We start from the raw sequence: 27412 nt of genomic DNA, 5'->3' as shown, positions 1-27412 counted from the left end.
GCACAGAGATTGCCCAGGACTCTGGCAACCTGGGCAGGGTGCCTGGTCCCTGGGGCAGCCGGGCCTCCCCATGGAGTCCTGGGTTTGTGGAGGAGGAGGAGCGCCCTCTGTAGGCTGGCACACACAAGTGCAGGCTCCACAGGAAAGAGGAGATGGCTCACCCTGGAGGCTGCACCTTGTGGCTGTGGGAAGCCACAGATCCTGCAGAGGTCCTCTCTCCTGTGGCTATAGCTTCTTGGGTTACAGAATAACTGTTAATTCTGAACCTGACTCCTGCTGTGGCTTTCCAACAGCTACCATTTCTTTGAGTCGAAGTTTGCTGGGCTAAATGCATCATAGACATAGCCATATTACAACCTGTAAGGCAGGTATTGTTATTTCTGATTTCTAGGTGAGAAAACAGAGGCTCAAAGAGATTAAGTATATTGTCCAGGGTCACACAACTATTACCTGGGGCCCGATTCCAGAGTCCAAGGACTAACCAATTCACACTGCGGCCCACTTAGGGTCTGGCCTTCTAGGAGGGAAAGAGAGGTGTGAGGACAGTCAGGGAAACAGCTCTGGTGACCTTCAGTGCGGCGACCAAGATGAGGTGGGGATGATGGAGAAATGCAGAGGATCCAAGCCATGGGATGGAAGTGACAAGAGGCCATTGCTTTGAGTTCCCCTGAGAAGGCGTTTGTCAATATCTCCCCAGCCCGGTTATCACGGGCTATTTCTTGACATCTTGACATCACCCCCACCCCACACACATATGGCAGCCCCATTCCACTACACATGCACTGCTAGTCAGCCATGGGGCATACACTGGGACTTCATGCTGTCCTCCATTTCACAGAGGAGGAAACTGAGGACTAGGGATTTCCCCAATCTCAGACCATCCCACTGATCACTGGCAGACCTCAGGCCCACCCCACTTACTGAGTTAAACTGGAGTGCATACCGAGTCTGCCAGGGACAGAGAAGTCGGGTGGTGCCTCCGAGCCTTCTTTAGGCCTGTGGTTGGGGGCCTCACGCCTCCTCTCCCCAACACAACAGACCTTGTATCTCTTATTCAAGTTTACCACCCCTCCTTGTCCCTTTGTTCTGCCAGGTTCTCTAGCCCCCTTTCCTACTGAGTTAGGAGTTTTGAGAACTCATTGTCACCAACTCCCCCCACCATCATCTTCATCTTCTCCGCCGCTGCTCTGTTACCCTCATCTCATATTGGTCACTACAATGACCTTCACTGCCCCCACCACTCTACCATGGCCTCTAGCACTTGAGCCGCCACCTTGATCTTCAGCATTACCAGCACGTCCTGCCATTGTCATCATTTCTGTCCTTTGTGATGGCAGCGTCACCATTTTCCTCCTCCCCATGACTTCCACCCCTCACCTCTGCACTGCCATCCTCTCCACTATGACTGTCACTAACATGACCTCTGCCACCTCCACTTCATCTGCAGAATCACATCCAGTATCACCTCCACTATCACTGTCACCACTGCCGCCACTACCAGTAAGTATCTCCATTATATTTGCCCTCACTACCGCCGCAGCTCTCATCTCCTCCAAGCCCATTTTCACCTCTGTTGTCGCCATTATCTCTGTTGTTCACGTCACTGTCATTACCAGGAACTTCATCACCCTCACCTCCACCTCTGCCATCTTCTCAACTATTTCCAACTCTATCACTTCCACCATTACCTCTCCCATGACCCCGCCACCTCCATCATCCCTATCACCACTACTCTCCCCACAAAGTTCAGTGCCTAGCATTGGTCCTGGGACTTGAGTGAGGAGCCCGGGCAGAGAAGAATATCCTGCCTGGCTGACAGACATCCTTGCCCAGATTTCTCAGAGCAGAGCGTCGGCAAGCCAGGTGTCCGAACAATCCCTCCTCTTGACTCGAGAGCTGACCCTTCCTCAGGATGCTTCTGACAGGAGACAATTCAGTCCTCCATGTCAGCCATGCCCGTACCTAAAGAGACAGCTGCTGTCTAGTTGAAAGATTGAGGCCATTAATCTGGGCTGCCCTTGTTTGCATAATGATTGCATACATTTGCATCCTATTTGCTCCCAGCCTCTGAATGCTGCACTACCGGTGTTCGGGTACCATTTGCATATCACTGCAGGTGAGGGCCAGACCTTTGAGACTTTGGCTCTTATTAACTCCCTAAAGAAATTCTTTTATGTGCTGGCTGAGAATAGAACTTGGAATGCTTAATTCTAGAGTCAGTCAGCTGAAGGCCTCTAAGGTGGGAGGGTAGGGAGGTCTATTCCAGAGCTCCTGGAAGGAGGGCAGCCATTGGTGTGGTCCAGGAAGGAGAGTAACAGGAGAGTTGGCTGCGGAGACAAGCTCTGCTCCCGGACAGTGCCCTGCACAGTCACTCCTGTCCTCTCTGGTCCGTAATCACTCACTGCGAGGACTTCCTTGAACTCCCTCTAAGTTGAAGGAAGGGGTCAAACCAGCTGATCACTAATCCCCCTTCGTTAAATTCCTGTCCTGAACTCAGGTGTTCTCATTCCTGACCGCACTTTAGAACCACCTGGGAGCTTTTGAAAAAGACCAGTGCCCTGGCCCCACCCCCAGATATGCCGGTTTAATTGGTGGGCCCTGGGAATTGGTTATTTTTAAAAAGCTCTCTTGGTGATTCTAATGTGCGCCCAGACTAAACGCTATTGCTTGTGACTCTGCCCTCCTGCGCCTGCCACCAGCCTCCCTCATTTCTGGTTGTGAATCTCTTCCCCACTACAAGCTCCAAGGGATTGTTCAGCGAGCACCAGGGTCTGGCAGGACAGTGGAGCTAGTGCTTTTGTTTGAGGTCCCAGAAATAAGTCCTTTTCCCTCTTGAGCAGTGTGGCTGATGGCACTTGGCACCAACTGGAAATTCCCTCCTCTCTGCCTTGGTCTTGTTCCATCCATGGGGTCTCTGCCATGGGGGCTGGTCCAGAGAAAGGTCGGCAGGGGCAGGGATAGGAAAGAGAGGCTACTCCTGCACAGCCCTCCTCCACCCTGTCTCCCAGAGCTGTGCAGCTCTCTCCTCACAACACTTGGCCCACCCCAGCTGCACAGGCTTTGCTGCTGCTGCTTCCATGTGGGACCTGCCAGCCCCATCTTGGGTCCCCACACTCACCCCTGCAGACTGACTTCCTGCAACCCCAGATCCCCAGGCCACTCCCCATCCTGGAGAAGGAATGCAGAAGGAATGTTCAGAGCTTTGTTTCAAAACAAGATGCAGTAAACATGGCTGCATCTGGGCCCTCCCACACTTACTGGGGTCATCGAAGGCATAGAGAGGGACGAGGGAAGTAGGACACAGCCTCCTGCACACACCACCCCCTGTTATCCAGCCATGGACCATCTTGGCCCATCGGTGGGGCTTCAGCCGCCAAGGGCGGGGTGGCCTGTGAGATGAGGGCCTCCTCTGCAGAGGACTGGACAGGAGACTCAGTGTGGGCTGCGGGAGGATGGCAGACGCCAAGTGAGGCTGTGGGCAGGGAAAGAGGTGAAAATGGAAGCTGCCCATGAGCCAATACCATGGCATAACGGTGGGGCCCTGGGGTTCGCCCATCAGCATTCAAATCCGGACTTTGCAAATCACTAGCTGTGTAACCCAGTGCTTCAGGTTCCTCGCTGGTAATGAGAGGGTAATGACTGCACCTGTTTCTGAATTTGAATTCAGTCATGAGGGTGAAATCAGAATAAGAATTCTGATTCTGTTAGATAAAGCATGTGAGTGCTTAGCACAAGGCGTGGAACATGTTAATTACCCAATTAGTACAGCTTCTGTATAATTGTGAGGGCAGGGGTCACGTGCCCTTGTTCATGACCTCCTGAAGCTCCAGCCCACCAGCTGTCCTTTGGGGTTGGGTCCTGGGCAGTGGAGGCCCTTCCTAGTAGCTATGTTCTTCCTCCTGAAAGGAGGGAGTATCCCTTCCTCCCCACTGACCAAAGGTCTGGTGGCTTCAGGCCAGGACTGGGTTCTGCTGGCAAGCCTGAAGGTGGGTGCAGAAGCCCACCTTCTTTCTTCCTCTCTGAGGGGGGAAACACAGACCCTGGGGACCAGAGAACTTGGAGTTTTATCCACGGTGCCTCCGTGCAGTTGTTAGTGGGTAGAGAGCTATTATCCTAACTCTAGGAACAAAAAGTGGCCTTGGGGGTCATTCAGTGTAGCCAGAGAAGAAGGAATAAATGAATGAATTCTCCAGGGAAGAGGCTTAGAAGAAGAGTGAAAGAGAGGTGAGGGTGAGAGCTTGGAAGGAATGCAGCCAATCCAATCCAAGCTTTCATATCTGGCTCAGGACCAAGTTTTGGAAAGCTTGGATGGGGCCTGGCTGCTTCCATTTTCTTTATTTCTATGCTCATGGCCACGGTGATTCATTTAAAGATATTATGTCTAGGCCTTGCTCATTGGAAGTGTGCTGGGCACTAGTTTTTTCAGAATGAATTAGTCACTGTTTTCATCTCCACCATGATTGCCCTCACCACCAACGCCATCATCAATATCAGAGCCCTCCTCACTGCAATCCCCTTCAGTCCCTTCCTTGAATCTCATCTTTTCCTCTGGCACTACTTAAGGAGTATCATTAGAGACCGTCAGTTTTTGTTGGCAGAATGAAAGTCAGCACTATCGTCACCACCACCAGTGATGCCATCATTACCACTGCCAGATTCTATGTCACCTCTGCCACTGATGTCACCATCACTACCACCTCCACCATCATAAATGACATCACACCTCTGCCACCAACACCGCCATATAATTAGCTTCACCACCATCACTGACATTACTACCACCATCACTGATGTCTCCGACATCACCGTCACCATCACCACCATCATCACTGACATTACTCTATTGTGTTATTGTCATGGAATCCTTGAGGTGTTCCTTTCCATCTTGAAACCTGTGTGCACAGTGACGCCTTTGCCTGAGTTTTTCTCGGGCCTGCTGGGCTTGTTTGCCCATTCAGCCTGGCCGGCTGCATTCAGCTTGCACTATTGGCCTGGAGTCCACATCTGCCAAGGGAGAGCCAGACATGGAGTGTTGAGGGGTGTGTGAACGAGTGAGTGTGGGGTCTGGCCACTGCACACAGCCAGCCAAGCATGCCAGCTGTGGTGGGAGGGGAAGCTCCAGATGCTGGCATGGGCGCTGGCTGCAGCTGGACCAGGAGTACCACAGACAGCATCCATGGCTGGCACAAGGGAATGCAGGGGTGCATGGAAGCTTGGAGACGCCAAGAACCACAGAGCCCCAAAGAGGGTGTCACAGCCCTGTCTTGGGGAGCTCCTAGGTCTGGGATCCGCAAAAGGCTATAGCTCTTCTCTCCTTCTCTCTTCTCTCCTTCCTGTCACCTGCAACATGGCAAGCAAGGGGTGGGTTTCAGCCCTGTTTGTGTTATAACTCTTTCAACCCTGCCATTCAGTGGGTCTCAAGTTCTTGTCCCACATCCAGGAAGAATGAGGTATGTGGACAAGTGGAGGGTGAGCAAGGCAAAGGGTTGCTTTATTGAGCAACAGAACAGCTCAGAGGAGACCCGCAGTGAGTAGCTCCTCTCCACAGGCAGGTCATCCGGTAGTCTGCCTGAGGCTGGCTGAGTCTGGGGGTTTTTATGGGCTTCAGAGGGGAGGAAGTGCATGCTGATTTGTCCATGGGCGGCCATGGGCAGACCCAGAAAAAGCCCCATAGGTTGTCACTCCAGTCCATGGAGCTGGCAGCCTGGCCCCTAGTCCTCAGACCGTCCCTGGCCTGAAGGTGGGGTTTCACCAGGATCTTCCCCTTTCCACCCAGGATCTGCCTGCCTCCTGCTGTCATTAACTGCCATCCACGGTGCCCAGGCTGTTCATGATGGGGGGTGCCTGAAGGCCCATGCTGAGCCATCCTTAGCACCCCCTCAGCCTCTCTTCCATGCTTGTCAGTGCCCAAAGTCCAGAGGGGGGCCAAGAAGGCATGGGGCTGGTGTGTCAGTGCTGCCCCAGGTGCGCACACACCTGGCCGGGTTGTGACAGCACCTGGGCTCAGCCACAGCTTTGCTCCGAAATCAGAGTGGGCACCAGGAGTGGGGAGAGGCCAGGCAGTGGGAGCAGGCAGTTCTGAGCCTGTGAGGGCATGGGGGTTTGCAGGGCCCCCAAGAGTGCAGAGATGCCTGGGTCCACAGCCATGGCAGGGTGGCTGCAGCTGTGCCAGGGAGGGTGGGGCTCCCACCCCTCCAACTAGGAAGAGGGCGGGGCTTCTGCCTGTTTCTGGCTCCCACTGGCTCCATGGAGCGTGCAGCCCTCACTGCGCCTCCCCCACAGCAGCTGGCATCCTGGCAGTGGCTGCTCCAGATGGGCTGCCACTGCCATCATTAGAGCAGTCCAAATGGTCTAAGACAGTGCTCAATAAATGCATGCTGAAATAAACTAGACTGTCATAACACAAACTTAGGCTCTAGGATTTCAATGCTTCCTATAGTCCTGTCTCCGGAATGGACCCTACTAGAGAAAAACAACACTGGGCTGTATAAATTATAAACTAAGTGAGCCAGAGAAGCGGGAATAAATGAATGAATTATACAGCCCAGTGTTATTTTTAAGGACCTGCATAGCAGCATGGTGGGAAGATCCTAATCTACAGTCTGCTGGGCTGGGAGTACTGCAGATGAGCTGAGAGAAGCTCCACTCTTCCAAGATTGTTACTTTCATCACTCCATCACCTGGGATTTATCTGAATCTGGATCAATTCGGTGTCAAGACTGAATCCACCTCGTCCTTAAGACCTAACAGGTTTTCAAATATGCACCCTAGTAGACAAGAGGCTCCTTGCAGATAACACAGGAAATGACGTGAGGTTCAAGGAGGGGGGCTTGAGAGGGATGGTGGGGGGAGAGGGCTCTGGGATCTGCACCCAAACTTCATCCACTGGGCTCCTGGGAAGGACTGTGTAATAATGGGGCTCCAGTGATTTTAAAAACAGATTTGGCAGCAAGTGGCCTAGAAGATGAGTTCTTAAATGTTTGTTTTGAAATAGATGTTTGGCATTGTATGTAGGTCCCAACCAAAAATAATCGGCCATCTAAAGTCACCAGCCTAAAAGAAGCATTAGAAAATGTTCATCTGATGTTTCTATTGATTCTTCTCTTCCCAAGGCCAAAACTAGCTCAGCAAGATGTCTTTTACTCTGGTTCTCGGCCTCTCTGGCAAAATGCAAACACAGTTTCATCCTTGGAGAACTGTCTTTCATGCAGGAACCCTTATTTAAATAAACTGCCTTCAGAACATAAAAGCAAAGGAGAAGTGTAGTATATGAATTTACCCATGTGCCTCCCAGCCCAGCAAACACGAGCTCTTTAGCCACGCAGAGAAGATGTTGCTGGGGGGACAAGCCCTCATTCTTCAGCATTCCCCCGCAACCTTCCAGCAAAGATACAGCAGCTAAGAGACTCAGAGCTTGCCCTGGATGGGAGACTGTCGCCTAAGGGGAAGGAGACCAAGCACTCATTGGGGACATAATGGCTTTGGAGTGATGGTCACTAAGAGTGCCAGGATGGGAGCAGAGGGAGGAACAGTTGGCTAAAGAGTGAGAGGGATGGTCATGCCTTACCTCTAAGGACCAGTTCACAGAAAAAGCAAGGGATCCCTCCCACCCATGTGTAATGTCAGCTCTCCTGAAAACTTGTAGTCACTGGGCAGGGCAGTGTGTATGTGTGTGCATTTGTGTGTGTGTGTGTGTGTGTGTGTGTGTGTGTGTTGCTGAGCAGCTCTAGGGGCACCCAGCCAGCCCCAACACTTCTGCAGTTTCAGCCTCTCTGGCCCATCTACATGTCTTCCCTCAGAGGGGCCAGCTAGAGCATGGGGCAGGCTGGGCAGGGGCTCAGGGCTGTGGCATACATAGCCCGGGGGAGCAGGTGTGATGCACCGTTTCCTCACGGAGCAACTGACTGCCTGGCCAAGGGCAAAGAGTGCATTCTCAAGAAAGATTGATCAAGACTGGAAAATAAAATGTAGCTTGAGGACACATTTGCAGGCTGATAAATGAAGGCACAATTATGAGGGAGGCTTTGAAACCAGGAAGGGAATTGCCTGCTTGTCAGATAGTTCTTCCAGGCCAGCCCCTTCCACAGACTAGCAGGGAATCTCTGGAAAAAAATGACTTAATTGTGTGATTGATGTGACAGGACCCAGGGGAGCAGTGGGTGTGGGGGCAGAGCCCCAGGACCAGCCTTCCTCTCAGGACCTGAGTCCAGATGAACTAATCCTTATTAAATGTGCTCAGTTTTGTCCTCCACAGGGATCTGGAAGTCTTTCAGAGTTGGTTCTACTCTAACCATTTGTTTCCAGATGTGGATCCACCGCAGCCTTGGAAAACCCTCCATCAAGGAGGAGCCACTGACCCAGTCTCTTCCAGCAAGCACCCTCCCTAGCCTCAGAACATGTCTCTCAGCCAGCCAGCCTCTCTTTGTATTGTACAACCCTGTCTCAGCCGTCACGTGCATCCCAGCCCCTAAGGTCAAAGACATAGCATCCACCACAAACCATTATTCCAGAGGACTGTTTATATTGCCGCTGTTTTATCTACTCCCTCACTCCAGTGCCCCTGACCTTCATCCTGCCCATCGAGGGCATCGGTCCACTGTGGGCTTTGGTGTCCTCAGAGGAAGAAATCCTTTAATGTCTGAGGAACCTAGGGAGGAGGCAAGTGGGAGGTGCACAGAGATTGGTCTGTCGCTTTCATTCTTCGGTTCTTCTAAGCAGCGACATTCTCCTGAGCCTCTGGGTGCCCAGATCCACTGGGATGGACACAGGGAATGGGGGATGAGGGCCGTGCTCTCAAGTAGCACAGCCTGCTCAGGGAGGAAGGAGCTACATGTGCAAACAGCAAGAAGACCATGAGGAGCAACATGAATGTGTTGGTGGTAGAGAACGTGGCACAGTCTGTGTCTCCGAAGTTGAATGCACCTGCCATGGGCTGCGTTTGGGGGATCAGGATAGGCTCCGACGGGGAGGAGGAGGAGGAAGAAGAGGAGGAGGAGAAGGAAGAAGAGGAGGAGGGGGAGGAAGAGGAGGAGGGGGAGGAAGAAGAGGAGGAGGAGGAAGAAGAAGAAGAAGAGGAAGAAGAGGAGGAGGAAGAGGAGGAGGAGGAAGAGGAGGAGGAGGACACATCATTGGGGCAACTTACATCCTTCTGGATGAGCTCAGCATAAACCACGCAGGCAGCAGAGATCAACTCATCAGCATCAAGGTCGATGAGGTTGTTGCAGGCCTGTGTGGGAGTGTGGGAGTGGTTGTGGGTGGGGCTGAGGCAAACGTCTCCCTGCACTCTTGGGCACAGGCAGCTGCCTGCAGCACCCAGGGAAGAAGGATGCTGCTCACAGCAGTCGCTGGGGACCACCTGACCTCTCCCCAGCCTGCTTGGCTCAATGCCTAAAATTTGATATTTTGGGGCAATGGTAAATGTTAGCTTTCATGTTAGGCTCTTAGGGAGTCCTGGGGTTCCACCAAGTGTCTTAGGGGCTTTGAAGGAGGACTTGGTTTATAATCAGGGTGCCACCTCAGATTTGTTTCTTCCAACAAAGTCTTCAGTAGCTTTTTTAAAATGGTGGAAAACTCTAGGTCCTTCTGCTTCAGCAATATTCCAGGCCACAGGGTTAACTGCGAGATCGTAGAGCTTAATAGTTAGGGAGTGTTCAAGGCCTCCATTTCCTCATGTGTTAACTAGGGGTGATGATGATGGTTATAGCCTCCCTGTGTCAGGCCTGTGGTGAGGCTTAAACGAGCTCTATTAAAAGCCCTTGGCACAGTAATCCGTACCTTAGATCTCATTGCCCTTCCTGTCTGGGGGGAAAAGGTGGCACTGGTGCCGAGCACCCCATGAACCCTGGTCTTGCAGCTGGGGTGGGGTGGGGTGTCAGGGCCTCCAGAAGCTGGGGTGGTAGCTTGCCCAAGGGTACTCTCACCAGGAGGATGTCATCCCCGCCCATGCTTTCCTGCAGCACCTGCTCCCGCACCATCTGCAGCATGCTGTAGGCCACCAGCACCTGGAAGTTCCTGCAGGGCTTCCCCGTCAGCAGAACCTGTGGGTCAGGGCATCTCAGTCTGGGCCCTGTGGCCTGAGACTGCAGATGCCCTGAGGATGGTGAGGTACCCACCAACCACGTGCCCGGGGTCAGCCATTCCTGGGCCTTGCTGCTGACTTGATCACTCAGTCATTCCTTCATTCGTTCACTCACTCACTCATCCACTCACTCATGTATGTGCTCACAGGTACTCCTGGTTCTAGGCATTGTGCTGTCTCCTGGGGGATTCAGAGATAGAGGCTTCAGGGAATTCATTAGATAGAGGAAGGGGAGGGAGGCAATGAGGGGTGGGAAGACACTAGGAAACTGTCGAATTTGAGTGGGGTTTTGGCAAGCAAGGGTTGATGGGAATTAAATGACCCAAGGATGTCACCAAAGGCCTGGGTGTGGTCATGGACTTGGGCATGGAGACCAGCCAGCCAAGAGGGAGGGACAGGCAGGTGGGAATAGATCTGTGGGGCCCTACATGCCAGGAGGATGGTTGGGCTGGATACTGCAGGCAGCGGTGGCCATGGGCAGGGCAGTGATAGGTGGGGGTGGCATTCCTCAGGGGGTTCATCTGCTGATGGCCCTGAGGATTGTGGTCACAGGACTACAGGTATCCTTGGGGACCCATCTTCTGTGAGAGAGTTCCACAGGGGCAGCACTCTGGGGAAGGGGAAGGCCCGGGTTGGGGGGACAGCTGGGGAGGTGAAAGCATGGGGAGGCCACCTGGGCAGGGCAGCAAGAAAGTGAAGCTGCAGGCCCAGGCTCCCACCGCACAGGCCAGAGGGCCCTCCTGTGTCAACTGCCCGCAGAAGGCACAGCCAGTGGGGCCTTTGTGTTAAATGAACATATAGACAAAGTGATGCTCCAGCTTCCTCCAGCAAGGTGGGAGCAGGGTTGCTGACCTAACAAAACCTCAAGATACTGAACTCCATCCAAGCCAGGAAGAAAGGGGCAGGCAAGGAAGACTCGCAGCTTCCACTCTGCCTGAGGGGTGGAGCCCAGCCTGATGATCCCTAGCTGGACACCTCACCTCCCAGAGCCTCCAGACATCATCGAAGGACTTGAAGGCACGCTGGAAGCAGAAGCAGAACCAGGGGAAGAGGGACTGCACAGCCCCTGCACCCTTCCCTTCTGTGGGGAGAGAAGGCGAGGCTGTGGTCAGGGGAAAACACATATGATGCAGCAAACATATGCAGATGAGGCCAAACTAAGGAGCCTGCAAAACACTTGGGAAATACAAAAAGCCTGCTGCCCCTTTTCCAGCTGCCCTGGGAGATGGTTTAGAGTCAACTTTCAACTGTCCAGGCTCCAACCCCATCCAGATAACCCTCTTCCTAGGGCCTGGAGAGGCAATCAAATGACTCTGCTGTTCTCCAGCCCCCCATGATTAGGGACTGACAGTTGGGTACCAGCCCCTGTCCCATGCCTACCCTGGGGGGTGGGTAAGGTGGCAGGAGGTGGGAACCACTCACTTAGGTGCTCAGCAAACACGGGGTCCAGGAAGGTGATCAGGGTGCTGAGCATGTCTAGGTTCTTGGCCACGCCAATGTTGATGACACAGCTGTGTTCCTGCACACGATGGTGGGAGACAGACCGAGTCCTCCTTGGCTTCAAGGCACCGGAAGAGTCAACTCTGCTTCCCCCGGCTTCACTTCTGGAGGCTCTGTGTGTCTGTGCGCTGGGCCCATGTCTCTACGAGTCTGAGTGTGTGTGTGTGTGTGTGTGTGTGTGCGTGTGCATACATATCTATGTCTGTGACTGTGATCTGTGTATGCAAGTTTGTCTGTATATGTTGTGCACCTCTGGGTGGCTGTGTAGTGTGTGTGTGTGTGTGTGTGTGTGTGTGTGTGTGTGTAGTAGAGATTCTCAACTGTGGCTCACAGTCTAGTGAGCCCAGTTGCCCAGTTCTTCCCTCACACAATAGTGTTGGGGCAGAGCCAACTGGGACAAGGGAAGGGCAGCAAGCACACGTGCAGGGATGGTGGGGTGGAGGGAGGGATGAGGGAGGGTTCTGGGCAGGCTCTCGCAGATCATGAGGAAAGGCTTTCCAGGGAGGTGTTCCAGGGAGCTGCACCTTCAAAACCTCTCAACTTGGACAGTGAGGGAGCCCCTGGGGACTACTGAGTCCCCTGGTGTGCCTGGAATTCACGTTATGTGAAAGGTACAGCCCTGAATGACTGGCTAAGGTTATTGGATTTTATTCTGGAGGCCACAGGGAGCCATTGAGGAAGAAGAGGCGAGGAGGGAGGAGAACCGTGCTTGGGGAAGAAAATACCAGGAGAGGTCACCTTCCCTGGGCCTGGCCAGCCATGCTCTTTCAAGGTTTGTTGAGAGGTGGACCCAGAGCTTTGCTCCATCCCCCTTCTCCACTTCAATGCCTCCCCACCACCACTACTTTGAGCCACTGGGTTTAGCATCACCCTCCTCTGAGACCCACAAGGCTGGAAGGAATGGCTGGGGTTGCCAATGCCTGCCAATCCTCAAGGAGTTGTTTGGGGAGTAGTGGGGGGTTGGGGAGGGGCGTCCCTGAGCTCAGGCCTTGCCCTCACCGTTTTCTGCAGGAAGAACTGGAAAAGCCAGAAAGTCTCGTGGTCGTGCTCCACCATCAGCTGGAAGAGCATCATCATCTCATGGAAGCCCTGCTGGTACTCTGTGGCAAAGAGGGGGTTGGGGAGGAGGGGCTGGGTGGGAGAGCCTGGACCCTTGGCTTAGGCTGGGCCAGGTCCCGGGAGGACGTTGACAAGAGGAGCTAAGGCTCACCTGCCTGCGTGTTGCAGACATAACTCAGGAGCAGGATCTTCTCTAGCCTCTTCTTGTCGATGAGGACATTGCCCAGGGGGTCTTTGTCATAGAGTTTCTGAATGTCACGTGCTAAGTTGGAAGCAAGGGGCAAGTGGGTGGCACCAGATCACATCCAGCAGGTCTATGGGTGAATTTCTTCCCCTACCCCAATGGGCAGGCCCTAGGACATCCTGGAGGGAGAGGGAGCTGTGAAAGGTACATCAGCCCCTGCCAGGATCAGTTCCTCACCACACCCTGAGCTGTCTGTGTTTCTTCCCACCTCCAACCCTTTGACGAGGCCATACCCTCGGCCAGGAATGTCCTCCCCCACCCTTCCTCTCTGTCCAGTTCAAATCCAACCTCGTTCAAAGCCAAAGAAAGGAGAGAGGAAGACCAGGCAGCAGGAACATCATGCGCCCGGGGAAACATGGTATGGGGCATCTAGGGCCACTCAGGAGAGACTGGTGGGGTGGATTAACAAGGTTCAGCTGGCGAAACTCCAGGCACAAGTCAAAGCAACCCCCAGGATCCTGGAGCCATCCCTCCCTGGAAGTGGCTGAGAAGGGGGCAGGGTTGGCTTCAAGCCCTCCCTCTGCCCAGCCCTCTCCACCCTGCTTTGCTCACCGATGTTATTGCGAGTCTCTATGAAGTTCCGATGCAGGTTTTCCAGAAGGGGCTGAATTTTCTCATACATTTGGCATAAGGCCTTATAGTTCTTCCTGTGAGAACAGAACTGAGGCTGAACAAAGTGGCTTTCCCCTTCTGATAAGTGGAGAACAAGCAGCTGCAGCTACCAGGCCCCAGGCAGATCCAGGGCAGCACCCTCACCCAGGCATGCACCCTACCTGTGATGCTCTCCCTCATCTCAACCTGTGCCACCCTAAGTGTCCTCCAACATGCACCTGGAGTGCAGAACAGAGACAGTTTAACTTCCTGGGCTCTGTACTCCAAACGCTGCACCTGAATCCTGGCTCTACACCTTAATAACAGGGTGTCTGCCACTGGGAGCAAGTCTTGGGGACATCATTTTCCATCTCTAAGCCTCAGTTTCCCCATCTGTAGAATGGGCATAATACTGGCACCTGTGCCTTGGAATTGGAAGTGCTGAGTGAGGCGGTGTTTTGTCCTCATTATTAGAATATGATTAGTTGGTATTGCTGGCTGCCTGGTGGCCTCCAAAAAGAGATATCCATGTCCTAACCCCTAGGACCTATGAATGTAACCATATGGGGGAAAAGGGTCTTTGTAGATGTGATTAAGTTAAGGATCTCCAGATGAGATCCTTAACATAAGACTTTCCAGGTGGACCCCAAATCCAATGACATGTGTTCTTATAACACACAGAGAGCAGAAGGTCTCACGACCATGGGGACAACGGAGTGAGGCAGCCACCAGCCGAGGAACACCAGGAGCCACCAGAAGCTTGGAGGTAAGGAAGGGTTGTACCCTAGAGCCTTTGGAAGGAGCCAACACCTTGATTTTGGGCTTCCAGCTCCAGAACTGCAGGAGGACAGGTTTCTGTTGTCGGAAGCCACCCAGTTTGTGGTACTTGCTAAGGCAGCCTCAGGAAATGAACACAGGTGAGCTCTTGTCAGAGCTCCCGAGCCTCTCTGAGCTCCCTAGCCCAGCCCTCACACCCCCGTCCCACCCTGGGTCACTCTGGCTGGCCCTGGCATGTGAATCTTTTCCACTTTCTGTCTGGATGCTCCCTTGGGAGCCCTGCTTCAGGCTCCCAGACAGGTGGGTCCAGCCCAGGCTACACAGTCATGCAGCCACAATCCAAAGGAGTCCGTTCCTCTGATGGGAAGATATTCAGCAGTGGAGTCAGTCTGACTCAGCCAGTGTATACGGAGCCCTCCCATGGACAGGCAAGGTCAGGAGAGGGCCCAAGACAAAGGCAAACTGGCTGCAGCCTCTGCCCTTGTTTGCATTCAACCTGGGAGGGAAGACACAGGCTCCAGTCTCACTACTGTGGGACCAAGTGCCCAGGGTCATGGAAGTGCAAGTCAAGGGACTCCGGCTTCAGGGAGGGAGGATTCCCACCAAAATCATAAAAGCTACTGATTCCTCCCCTGTGCAAGGTGCCTTACCTGTATTATCTGATTCAGCCCCCACAACCACTCTGTGAAACAGATTGTTACCCGCATTTTATAGAAGAGGAGACTGAGACTTCAGCACTGAAGTTCACGGGCAAGTTCACCCAGGTTGTAAATCAGAGTCTGAAATTTGAACCCGGTTTCCAAATCCAAGACGGTCCAAGTTCGAAGATGGTGTGTTATCTACTGAAACAAAGTGCCCCATCCCTGGCTTCCTTGGGAGATCTGGGAGGGCTGCTTGGAGGAGGTATACTGTGCAATCTGGGCCTTGAAGGAAGGATGGGCTACTGATAGGCAGATGATAGAAAGCCATTGTGGAGGGAGGAGAAAGGGTGACCCAAGGACAGAGGGGAGTGCAAATGTGGTCTGTGCTGGGGCAGGAGTGGGCGAATGAGGAGTCAGTGAGGCTGTCAGTGTGGCTGGAATGTCAGGCTCTGGGATAGTGGGCAATGTGGAGCTAGGATCAGGAAGTTTTTGGAAGAGAAGATATGCTATTTGAAACGTTACTAGTTACACCACTGGGAGTGTTTCATCTAAGGACACAGGCAGCCCATACTGGGTTTTCTACCTTCCCCCTGAGTACTGGGAGGAAACACTGGGCACAGGCAGGGAGTGGGGAGACTAGACCCAGGAGGCAGCTCAGCCATGGGGGGCAGGGAGGAGGTGGAGTTGGGGTGGCACCCAGGGAAGAGGGTGGCAGACTCTGTTCAACGGCTGCCTCAGAGGGAGAATGCATAGGCCCTAGGGAAGGATGGGACTTGGGGCCCAGGGGTAAGAGGAGTGGCTGGGACCAAGCCCATGCCTGGCAGTTGATGGGCTGGTAAATGGAGCTCGGGGAGAGAAGGCACTGGCACAAACTGGCCGCACCTCCTGTGTGCTGTGCCTGGGTCAGGAGGCATGGGGTTCCTCTCGGAATGAGAAGTTGCATGGGGGCAGAAGATAGTCTGCAGACTGGGGAGGCGGCACCTGCCACCTTCAGGCCCCCCTCCCATCCCAACAGGGTCTGGAGTGTTCTACCTCCTCATGCTGTCCACCGTGAGCCGCTCATCCTGGGAACTCTGCCATGAGAAGTAGCCCGTGAGGAATTTCCAGGCTTCAGTCCTCACGAAGGGGTGCAGACCCTGGGGTAGGGGTGGGAGGTGGGAGTCATGGGCTCTATGGATGCCTACCAAAAGGGCTTCATCCAACGCCACACCTGCCCCCTGCCCATCCATGCTCCCGTTCCCAGGCAAGGCCAAGGGTAGCTTGGGGACCCACCCTTTCCAGGATGTTAACACAAATGAAGTCCCGTGACTTGGCCAAGTGGCCATTCTCATCAAAGAAGCTGTCCCATTCTGTCTTGTCAATGGGTGGTTTTCTCTTCACCTGGCAAAAGCAGCAACCAGTTCCGTCTTATGTTAGAAGCCTTCAGCTTTTAAGTGTGATTTTAAATAATATGTTCTGGACTTTGCAATATGAATCAAAGTGCACAGCCTGACTTACTTCTGGAAATCTATCTTGAGGACATTACTGAAAATATATAGAAAAAATCCTGTATGCATAATAATTTTCATGCACATTACTCACCAACATGAAAAATGCAAGCACTCTAAATGTTCTGCAATAAGGGGATAGTTAAGTAAACTGTGGTTTATGTGCTCAATGGAATATTTTGAAGCATATAAATGTTGTTTACAAGGAATGAATAATAATCTGAAAAAAATACAAATGTTAACAGAAAAAAGCAGAATACAGAATTGTATATCTAGTATTTTCTCTATGTATACTCTATAGTACAACTATGGCACTCGTAGTAATACCTCTCTATGTATTGTGTCCGTTATATATTATAATAATACCCCACATAAACTCTAATATATAATGCATTGACTACTATAAAGTTTTTAGAAAAAGACTGAGAAAATACAAACATGTTCCTCCCTCCCACTAAAAACAGCAGTGATTATCTTTGAGTGATAGGAAATAAGTACTTTTTATCCTTTTTCTTGTATTTTTTATTTTTTGAGACAGAGTCTCACTCTGTCGCCAGGCTGGAGTGCAGTGGTGGATATCGGCTCACTGCAACCTCCACCTCCCGGGTTCAAGTGATTCTCCTGCCTCAGCTTCCTAAGTAGCTGGGACTACAGGCACGCGCCACCACACCCAACTAATTTTTGTATTTTTAGTAGAGAGGGGGTTTCACCATGTCGGCCAGGATGGTCTTGATCTCTTGGCCTCTGGTGATCCACCTGTCTCACCCTCCCAAAGTGCTGGGACTACAGGTGTTAGTCACCGCATCTGGCCTTTCTTGTATTTTTAAAATTTTCTATAATAATGTACACTGCTTTGATCACAGGAAAATATAAAATAAGCATTAATTAGACATAGTTATGAGCTCCACTTTTCCTTTCCTGGAAATGTAAAATGGTTCATTATGAGAGATAGTTTCTGCTTTTGATAAGGGGGTGTGTGTGTGTGTGTATGGTATATATCTGTGTGCTATGTGTACGTGGACGTGTGTGTGTGTATGTGTTGGAGAGAGGTGAGTGCACTGCATGCAAAGTAATTCAAAATGCTTATAAAATAATAACTAGGGTCAGGCGAAGTGGCTCATGCTTGTAATTCCAGCACTTTGGGAGGCCAAGGCAGGTGGATCACTTGAGGTCAGTTGGAAACCAGCCTGGGGCAACATGGTGAAACCCTGTGTCTACTAAAAATACAAAAATTAGCCAGGCATGGTGGCGCATGCCTGTAATCCCAGCTACTCGGGAGGCTGAGGCCGGAGAATTACGTGAACCCGGTAGGCAGAGGTTGCAGTGAGCTGAGATCACACCACTGCACTCCAGCCTGGGCAACAGAGCACATAATAATAATAATGTCTCTAATACAACAACAACAACAACTAGGAGTGAGTGTTCCTGTTGGAATAAGAGAAGATTCCTTTCTTCCTGGGGTATTCTCTTCTACTGGAGAGAAGAATATCTTGAAATGCCACATTGCAGACATAAAGATGTGCTGATGGACAGAGCTGAGTAGACATGTAAATATACACACTCCCAACTTCCCATTAGTGTACATCTGAATATGTGACTCAAAATTAAATTTGCATATAAATCACTTAAGGATCTTCTGCAGGTGCAGATTTGATTCAGAGGGTTTGGGGTGGGGCCCAAGATGATGCATTTCTAACAAGCTCCTGAGTAACAGGTGATGCTGCTAGTCCACAAACCACATGAGTAGTCAAGTATTAGAAAGCAAAACAGGCCAGGCATGGTGGCTCACGCCTGTAATCCCAGCATTTTGGAAGGCCCAAGCGGGCAGATCACTTGAGGTCAGGAGTTCGAGACCAGCCTGGCCAACATGATAAAACCCCATATCTACTAAAAAAAAAAATACAAAAATTAGCCGGGTGTGGTGGCGGGGTGCCTGTAATCCCAGCTACTCAGGAGGCTGAAGCAGAAGAATCGCTTGAACCTGGGAGGCAGAGGTTGCAGTGAGCCAAGATCATGGCACTGCACTCCCGCCTGCGTGACAGAGCAAGGCTCCTTCTCAAATAAATAGATAAATAAATAAATGAAGGCAAAGCAGCATTGTTAACTAAAAATAAGAGCCTACAGGCTCCAAATTGGGATAATTTCCACTAACTGTATATTTGATGGAAATGGATTGAGAAACACATTTTTAATAACTCATGCATGCCCTGTCATCTGAACCAAAATAGGACATATGGGCCAAGAAGATACAAATCTCGGTGTGGGCCTAACCCTGGGAAGCAGGGTCTGCCCTGATGTGTTCCCCACCTGCATAGACACTGCCACTCATCAGAGCAAGCTTTCTGCCCCTCTGACTGTCATCATGTTCTCCCAACCTACACTCATTCAGAAACTGCAACACTCAGCATGCAATGTGGCAGGAAGCAGAAGGGAACAGGCAAAGCTGGGCTGTGTCCCGGGATCCTTAACTATAAAAGGAAATGCTTTAACTTTAGAAATGCATTTCCATAAGGATTTTAGTCAATTTGTCCATTTCTATAATAAAGGCAGCTGTGATTTTGGTGGAGACTGCATTGAATCTGTAAGCCGGTTTGGGAGAATTGATGACACTATCGAGTCTTCTGACCCATGAGCACAATATATTTCTCCGTTTGTGTAGGTCTTTTAAAATTTCTTTCAGCAGTATCTTGTAGTTTTCAGCGTCTAGGTCATTCATATATTTTGTAAAGTTTATCTGTAAGTATTTCATATTTCAGATGCTACTGTAAAAAGTATCATTTTAAAATTTAAATTTCTAATAGAAATACAATGTACTTTTATATATCAATCTTGTATTCTTGCAACCTAGTAAAACTCACTTATTAGTCCTAGTGGCTTTCTTGTGGATTCCATGGGATTTTTGACATAGACCAGGGGATCTATGGGTCAAATGTGGCCTCCAATCTGTTTTTCTAAATAAAGTTTTATTAGGATACAGCCACACCCACTCATTCATTTTTGTCTGTGGCTGCTTTCATGCTATGATGGCAGAGTTGAGTAGTTGCAACAGAGACTGCGTGGACGCAAAGTCAAAAATTCTATTGTAACTTTTGCAGAAAAAATTTGCCAACTCTCACATAGATGAGCATGTTCATCTGTGAGTAAAGGCAGTTTAACTTCTTCCTTTCAAGTATGGATACCTTTTATTTATTTTTTCTTGTTTTACTGCACTGGCTAGAACTCAAGTGCAATGTTGAATAAACATGGTGAGAGAAGACATTCTTGCTTTGTTCCTCATCTTAGAGGAGCAGCATTCAGGCTTTCACAGTTCAGTATGATGTGAACTCTAGGCTTTCTACAGATGCCTTTTATCAGGTTGAAGACAGTCCCTTCCAGTTCTAGCATGCCGAGAGTTTTTAATTAGGAATGGATATTGGATTTTGTCAAATAATGTTCTGCATCTGTTGAAATGGTCATATGGCTTTTCTTTTTTTGAGTTTGTTAGTATGGTAAATTATATTGAGTACTTTCGAATGGTAAATAAGCCTCACATTCCTGGGATAAGCCCCACTTGGTGATGATGTACTATGCTTTTTATACATTGTTGGCTTCTATTTGCTAAAATTTTATTTAGAATTTTTGCATCCATGTTCGCAAGAATCATTTGCCTGTGAGTTTCTTTTCTTGTAATATCTCTAATTTTGGTATCAGGGCAATGTTGGCCTCATAGAATGAGTAGGGATGTGTTTCTTTCTTTTTTTTTTTTTTTTTTTTTTTTAGTTTTCTGGAAGTGTTTGTATAGAATTGATATTATTTCTTTTTAAAATATTTGGTAGAACCAGTGAAGCCATCTGGGCTAAATTTTCTTTGTGGGAAAGTTTTTAACTGCAGATTCTATTTCTTTATTAAATATTAGGATGGAGTCAAAAGAAATTGCTTTATTTTTGACTTTAAAAATTAGGAATTTATAGGAACAGGACATCTTCCAAATCACTTTAAAAAATAAAAGCAAGCAATACAGGAAACAACAAGGAGTTAATAAAAGTATAAAGCATAAAAATGATAGAAACCCAAAGAAATTAATTATGAAAATAAATGCATTTCATTCTCTTATTAGCTGTAAACATTAAAAAGCAATTGATGATGTGCCAGACACTGTTCTAAGCACTTTATATATATCAACCCATTTAATCTTCACAAGTATCTATGAAGTGGTATAGTTCTTGTACTGTTTTACAGATCAGGGAACTGAAACCATAGGAGGGTTAATTAGCATATCTGAGATCACACAGAAAGTATCAGAGCTGAAGTTTGAACCCAAAGCTGTTTGATGCAAGAGTCAGAGGCTTAACCCTAATGCCATGCTGGGGGTGGGAGGGGCAGTGGGAAGGAATCAAAAGGCAAGGATTTTCCACTCAAATAAAAAATATGTATCTTACACAAGCTGTGAACAAAAGAAATACCTTAAAATCAAATGCCCTACAATGATTAAAAAATAAACGACGAACAAAGATATGAAGAAAAGTCAAACACAATGGAGAGGTAATATTGAAATTAAAGTAATATGTACCACACACTGTAACAAAAGATACAGCATCAATGCAATAAGGCAGAAATAATTAGAAACATCACAAGAAGACATCTGTTGAGTATTCAGAGAATTTGCATTTCTAAACCTCTACCTGCAACAATTGCAACAATTGGCCATCTGCCTACTTTGCCATGGTTGAATTTGTTTATAAAAAGTCACTGCTTCAGCCAGGTGCGATGGCTTACACCTGTAGTCCCAGCACTTTGGGAGGCCAAGGTGGGTGGATCACGAGGTCAAGAAATCGAGACCATCCTGGCCAACATGGTGAAACCCCTTCTCTACTAAAAAAATACAAAAAATTAGCCGGGTGTTGTAGCGGGCGCCTGTAGTCCCAGCTATTCGGGAGGCTGAGGCAGGAGAATGGCATGAACCTGGGAGGCGGAGCTTGCAGTGAGCTGAGATCGTGCCACTGCACTCCAGCCTGGGTGACAGAGCAAAACTCTGTCTCAAAAAAAAAAAAAAAAAAAAAAAAAAACACACAAAAAATGTCGCTGCTTCTTCCTTCTAGGAAACTCCATTTCTCTACACCCACCAGTTCCCTGTATCTCTCCAAACTTCAGCAAACTATAGGCCACCCACAAGACTATCTCAGACACTTGCTAGCAAGCCAAGGACCAGAACAAGAAGGCTGTTGACCCGCAGAAGGCGAAGGGGGAAATGTCGCTTAGAAGCCCCCTGTCTACATGCACACCACCTACCTGTCTATGCTAGAAATCAGAGAATGTGTATCTGGGCTCCTTTAACATGACAGAGATTGTCAACACACAGTGGCTTCTCAAATCAACCTTCATCTTCCCATATTCCTCTGTTCTTTGCTCAACCAACCTAATAACACCCTTTTCCATACACTGGGTATAATGACCTGGTAATCCGGGAGGGGAAGTATGCAGTTTGCGAGGGGCTGGATACCCTCCAGCTCTGCAACAGTGCCTTTCCTAGTGTCCTGGGAAGTGTACTGCTAGATAGAGCAGCTGTGGAAATCTCCCACCTTCAGGGTGTATCTAGGCAGGTTAAAGTTCTACATCAGCAAACCTGAGGAAGCCTTGGCCATTCTTCCCCTGGGGAAGGGGACCAGAAGTGGGAGCCCTAAGTGGCTCAGTCCCTCTAAAAGTTTCCTACTGCTAGAGGCCTCGGCTTCAGGCATAAATCTCCTCTCCCCACTGCATCACTGGGTTAGGGGTTTTCTCCCGTATTTTCAGTAAAATAAGACAGCCTTTGGAGGACAAGAAAAACTTTTTATGAGGGTTTTAATGCCAAGTTTCTCTGAATACTCATAGCCTCCTTTTATAAATGTGAATACACAGAACCTCCAATAAAGCCCAGGGAAGGTCGTTGACTTTGCTTAAAGTTCCCTCCCTCCCTCCCTCCCTCCCTCCCTCCCTCCCTCCCTCCCTTCCTTCCTTCCTTCCTTCCTTCCTTCCTTCCCTTCTTCCCTCCTTCCCTCCTTCCTTCCTTCTTTCTTCTTCTTTTTTTTTTTTTTGATGGAGTCTCGCTCTGTCACCCAGACTGGAGTGCAGTGGCGCAATCTCGGCTCACTGCAACCTCCACCTCCCTGGTTCAAGCAATTCTCCTGCCTCAGTCTCTTAAGTAGCTGGGATTACAGGGGCTTACTACCACATCTGGCTAATTTTTTGTATTTTTTAGTAGAGACAGGGTTTCACCACATTGGCCAGGCTGGTCTTGAACTCACGTCCTCAGGTGATCCGCCCGCTTCGGCCTCCCAAAGTGCTGGGATTAGAGGCGTGAGCCACTGCACCCAGACAAGGTTCTCTTTTCTACTCCAGTTCACCTGAGGGCAAGATACACTCCCAACCGTAACAGGGGGTCCCCACTTCAGCAATTATTACAAACGCAGGTGTGGAGGGTATATCATCAGTACAGCACCGTGATGAAGAAAATGGTTTAAAACAGTGGTTCACAAAGCTAATTGTGCATCACAGTGCCCTGGAGGGATGAGTCACAAAAAACACAGATCTCTGGGCTTCATCTCCAGTGTCTTGTTCAGAAGATCTGGGGCCCAAGAGTCTGCATTCTTACAAGTTCCCAGTTGGTGCTAATGCTGCAGGTTTGGATGCCACACTTTGAGAATACTGATTTTTGCATCCCACCTGTCTGGGTCTAAATACAACTTCTGCCACTTACAAGCTGTGTGACTGTAGGCAAGTGACAAAGTCTCTGTGGCTCCATGTTCTCATTTATAAAAGGAAGACAACAGCATTATTCACTTCATAGAGTTGTGATGAGAATGAGTGACTATAAATAAAGCATTTAGAACATTCATCGTACATAATAAATGCTATGTGACAGTTTACTTTATTAGCCTTCTCTAAGCTCAGAGAAAGGAGAAAGATATAAAGAAAATTTAAAGCAAGGCCTGGTGATAATTTGCCATAAAGTAATAACATTTAAAACTCAGGGAGAGGGGTGTCCATTTTGCATTTTTATGTATCACTCTCTTAATCACTATGATTAATGAGACTTGAGATTGGCTAAAGTTATTGTAATTAGTTATGATTTTGAAAAAATACTGTGTGGAAAATGAACTGGAGCCGACTTGTAACAAATAGCTGTATCTTGTAAACTGGGTTTAGAACTATCTACTAACAAAAGCATTACTGCCACCTGGTGGCACTATAACAAAATTGTTGGCAAAAAGCGCCGATGAAAATCTATCAGCATTCTTCAGGGACGCACCGGCAAACCTACAACTCAATAAAGTTAGAATAGCACATATGGGGAGAAGGTTTTGCTGGCTTGGAAAGAAGGTGAAACGGGGCTTGGATGTCTCAGTCCTGTCCTTGGGCTGATGGTAAGAGTAAGGTACAACCACCCTTGCTCCACCTTCTATGTTAGCTCAGGGTTCTAGCTTTTCCCACCCAGCAGGGGAAAATGGTCCCAGTGCCAACCAGAGGCTGGGGAGGGAGGCACTCAGATCTGACGAAGAACACGCACCAGGATGAAGGAGGCTGACTGTCTAGCAGAGAGGCTGTTTTCAGGAGAGAGGGTGGTCATGCTCCCTGCTGTCTTCCAGACAGCCTCTGATCAGAACTCACTTGGAGCCCTAGTGATGCTTAATCAGCAGAGGAATGTGATCTTCCTTTTCGGAGATGGGTTGCATTCCCAGAAGGAACTGGCTGCTCCTGACCTCCCACACTTGAGCAGAGCCGGCCAGCGGTGTGTCACAAGGCCCCTGGAACCCTCATCACAATGACCCGGAACACGGGAGCACCCACCTTTAGAGATGAGACACAAGCAGGAGAGGAGGGATTAAACCTGCTAGTTATGAAAAGAAAAGAAAAGAAAAGAAAGAAAGAAAAAAAGAAAAACAAAAACCAACAACAAACAGAAAAATGCAAAACTGCAGTACACGCAGTGGAGGTTGGATTCAGAGGACATGCGGATCAGTGTGGGCTGTGCTGGTCAAGGAGGGCTTCCAGGGAGAGGTGGGCCATGAAGCCTTGCTCTCTATCTCTGACTCTTCCTCTGGACTCTCTTAGCTGGACTCCCTCCCTATTCCACCAGACCAGTGCCCAAAGTTGGAGAATAACTAGAAACCAGGCTTCAGATGTCTTGGGTACCAGTTACAAAGATTCAGAATCAGTATGTCAGGGCTGGGGCCTGGGGGGCTGGGGAATGTTTTGATATGCCTCCTGGGGTGACTCAGCTTCAGCATTGGAATGGTAGCTTCTGGGGTGGAGATCAGTTTTATTTAGCTTTTTATCCAGAACACTTAGGATCGTGCCTGAGTAGCTGAGTTGATGATTTAATTAAATGGGAGAATAAATGAAGCTGTCTCAGACCTCATCTCACTTCCCTCTCTGTATGTATGACAGAGATTTGTGCATGCCCCATATCACCTCCTACCTTGAGTTCCTTTAGGCCAGGGTCAACATCAGATTCCTCTGTGGTTCCCTCTCCCGATGCCAGTTCTGCCATCACTTGGCACTTGGTAGGTGCTCAATATTTGTTGTATGGACCCAAGGAGTTGGCTCTGCTTGGCTCCAGCATCACCGTTCTCCACCTTAAGCATTGCTTGCACTTCTACTCAGGTCCCATCTGGCTCTAAAGCATCCTTAGTCATTAGGAGATGACAGTAATTAGACCAACCAAATTGGAATCAGGAGCTGGGGGTTGGAATATGGACTCTGACCTCAAATTTGGATGCTCCCCGCTTCTGAGCTACAGATTCCCCAGACATGAAATCAGAATACAGTCAACCTCTGGCTTTCACCTCCTTATTAACATAATGAATCACCGTCCATATGGAGTCTTCCATGGACACAATTCATTGTCTCATTTACTGTTTCTGTTCTGCTTGCCTGCGGCACTGCAGAAGGCCTTTTAAATCAAAATGCCTTATTATCTGCCTCTCTCCACTACCCACTACCCTAGCCCAACCTAGGAGAGAGTTAAGAGCCTCTACCCTTTCATCTACTGCCCCTAGGTCTTCATGGAGTGGGAGGTGGGCAACGTTGAGTAGGGAAGGTGTGGAGTAAGGATGGGGCCCCTTGCACATTAGGGTGGCTTCATTCTAAGGCCTGCAAGAAGTTTCCAAAGCAAATGTTTAGAGCAAGAGACACAGACATCATTTAGGATTATCCATGTGTCTGTTCTTCCACATTAACCACGTAGGCAACTGAGGATTCACTGCAATTGTTCCTTGAGAAGATGAGGATCAGGTCGGGAATTGGAAACATCTGAGGGCTAAATTCAACCTGGCTTCTAAAATGAACATGGTCAACATAGATCAACTACTGAACTTCTTTTAACCTCTGGCATCCTGTCTGTGAATTGTAGGTGATAACCCTTCCCAAATGAGCCAATATGGTTTAGTCATGTTACAAAAGCCCCATAGCAACCACATGGAGGCTTAATATTCAAACAGAACTGCAGGACTCTGTAACTGAAGCAAAAAGGGCTTTTATTCCATCTTTCTTTCTTCTTTTTTCAGATTCTGAAAGGTAATTACATGTGTCCATTTTTTTCCAGGGCTGAATGATCCTTACCACGTCCATTTATTTACATAATTGCCCAAGTGCCTTAGATTCCCATATATTGCTTTTCTGTTATGCATTTCCTCATCTCTGATGGGAATCCAGCTTTCTGCTTCAAACTTCTATACATGAGGATTCTTCAGGGAAAATATTATTTTAGATGTTTGCATTAAAGAAGTCCAAGGAGGGAGAAACCCACTCAGTCCATTTTTCTCTGCTGAATGTGGCTGTCCATTAGCTGATGTGGCTGGTGTGGGAGGGAGAAGAGACTTGGAGGGGCCTGGGGAAGACCTCTCATCAGTGACAAAGCTCATAGGCTTTGGTGCCAGAAAGACCCGGTTCAAATCCTGGCTCTGATGCACACCAATGATATGACCTTGGTTGAGAAAGGCAGTCTCATGCGTGTGGTCTTTTAACCTCTGCTCAGCCCCATACAAGTGGCCTTGAGCCAAAAACACTTCCTTACCAACAGATAAGGAGCTCTCATAGCTTGTGCTGGGCTTATCACCTTATGTGGGAATATCTTTTTCCTGTTTCAGACTCAGTGTGTACTCTTTGTTCTGCTTAAGCTTGTGCGTCATGTGGCAGGCACCTGGCCAACCTCACTGTTTTATCTGTTCCAGGTGGGGAGGAAACAGGGTCCACCCGCTGCTGCACAAGAGGGGTGCGTGCAGACCATCACCTTGTGTCTGCTGTAGCAGGAGACCCCTGGCCATGCGGGACTGAACCCATGATTGCAGCTGATCTTACTCTGTCTCTTCTCTGTGTGAGTAAAGTGTTGTTCCATCTAGTGCCTGTGTGAGTCGTGTCTTTCGTGGCGACACCTATAAACCATGGAGTGGGCTGACATCCTGGTTCTGCTGCTCCTGGTGGCAGGCATTGTTGTGCTGTTTGCCGTCCTCCACACAGTGCGACTCTTCTCTACCCTGCCCGAGTCTCAGCATCTCCACATGTGCCATGAGGATGGTAATGCTTTACAGAACTGAAGGGTAATTGAAGCATGGCCCTGGAGCACAGGAGGCACCCAATGCGTGGTAGTTATTATTATCTTTAGCATCACCAGTATTATTACTAATGCCTAGGACTTGTCCACAAAAATCACTATGAAAATTTACTTCTGTGAACTAGACTCATGTCAAAATGCTGCCTGCTTCCATGAGGCTTGTAGTGACATCCATGTACAAGTTCAAAGACCCTCTGAGCCAATTTCCACTTCTCTACATGTCTCTGGGAACCTAGGGGACCAGGATTACTGTAAAAGCAGGTAAGGCCAGTATTAAAAAGCAGGTTCACTCCAGTTCCCTTCACGCCAATGCAACAAGACACAACTCTGTGAAACGCCATGCAACTGTATCCCTGTTAACAAGTATCAACCCCTTCAAAGGATACCTACCCATGACTAAGTCTGCGGCACTCTAGATCTTGATATAAATCACATGCATTCTGGTGTTATTTCATTGCAAATTGCCAA

General features: G+C 49.2%; 1 protein-coding gene and 2 long non-coding RNA genes across 6 annotated transcripts in view; 2 read left to right on the top strand and 1 right to left on the bottom strand.

Moving 5' to 3' along the window:
• The window catches only part of TBC1D21 (TBC1 domain family member 21), a 30050-nt gene extending 5171 nt beyond the window's left edge, over window positions 1-24879 (bottom strand). Inside the window, exons 1-13 of one of the 2 annotated variants that reach the window (XM_002825651.4) lie at window positions 24812-24879; window positions 23900-24180; window positions 16163-16270; window positions 15923-16026; window positions 13434-13528; window positions 12789-12899; window positions 12578-12678; window positions 11501-11597; window positions 11059-11159; window positions 9921-10037; window positions 9143-9226; window positions 8566-8647; window positions 5324-5340 (exon numbers count right to left, since the gene is read on the bottom strand). In XM_002825651.4, coding sequence (XP_002825697.3) covers window positions 8615-8647; window positions 9143-9226; window positions 9921-10037; window positions 11059-11159; window positions 11501-11597; window positions 12578-12678; window positions 12789-12899; window positions 13434-13528; window positions 15923-16026; window positions 16163-16270; window positions 23900-23959 — 1011 coding nt within the window. In that variant the 5' untranslated portion in view covers window positions 23960-24180; window positions 24812-24879 and the 3' untranslated portion in view covers window positions 5324-5340; window positions 8566-8614. Of the gene's footprint in view, window positions 1-5323; window positions 5341-8565; window positions 8648-9142; window positions 9227-9920; window positions 10038-11058; window positions 11160-11500; window positions 11598-12577; window positions 12679-12788; window positions 12900-13433; window positions 13529-15922; window positions 16027-16162; window positions 16271-22637; window positions 22857-23899; window positions 24181-24811 lie in introns of those variants that run through there. The other variant, XM_054532864.2, reaches the window with a different exon arrangement.
• LOC129050501 (uncharacterized) lies at window positions 371-16375 on the top strand. Of its 3 annotated transcripts, XR_008514174.2 has the most exons (7): window positions 371-1500; window positions 6562-6809; window positions 12237-12350; window positions 12590-12673; window positions 13108-13239; window positions 14154-14238; window positions 14943-15256. It is a non-coding gene; the product is annotated as an uncharacterized LOC129050501 (long non-coding RNA). The 3 variants fall into 3 exon arrangements; XR_008514176.2 differs by lacking the exon at window positions 13108-13239 and having other exon boundaries at window positions 14943-16375; XR_008514175.2 differs by lacking the exon at window positions 13108-13239 and having other exon boundaries at window positions 14918-15249.
• LOC129050500 (uncharacterized) lies at window positions 24151-26732 on the top strand. Its single transcript, XR_008514173.2, has 3 exons — window positions 24151-24390; window positions 25580-25740; window positions 26565-26732. It is a non-coding gene; the product is annotated as an uncharacterized LOC129050500 (long non-coding RNA).
• Window positions 26733-27412: the final 680 nt, after the last annotated feature.

Source organism: Pongo abelii, chromosome 16 (assembly GCF_028885655.2).
Source record: "Pongo abelii isolate AG06213 chromosome 16, NHGRI_mPonAbe1-v2.0_pri, whole genome shotgun sequence".
Lineage (NCBI taxonomy): Eukaryota > Metazoa > Chordata > Mammalia > Primates > Hominidae > Pongo > Pongo abelii.
The sequence above is the reverse complement of the archived record's forward strand: the minus strand, read 5'-3'. Positions and strand labels throughout refer to the sequence as shown.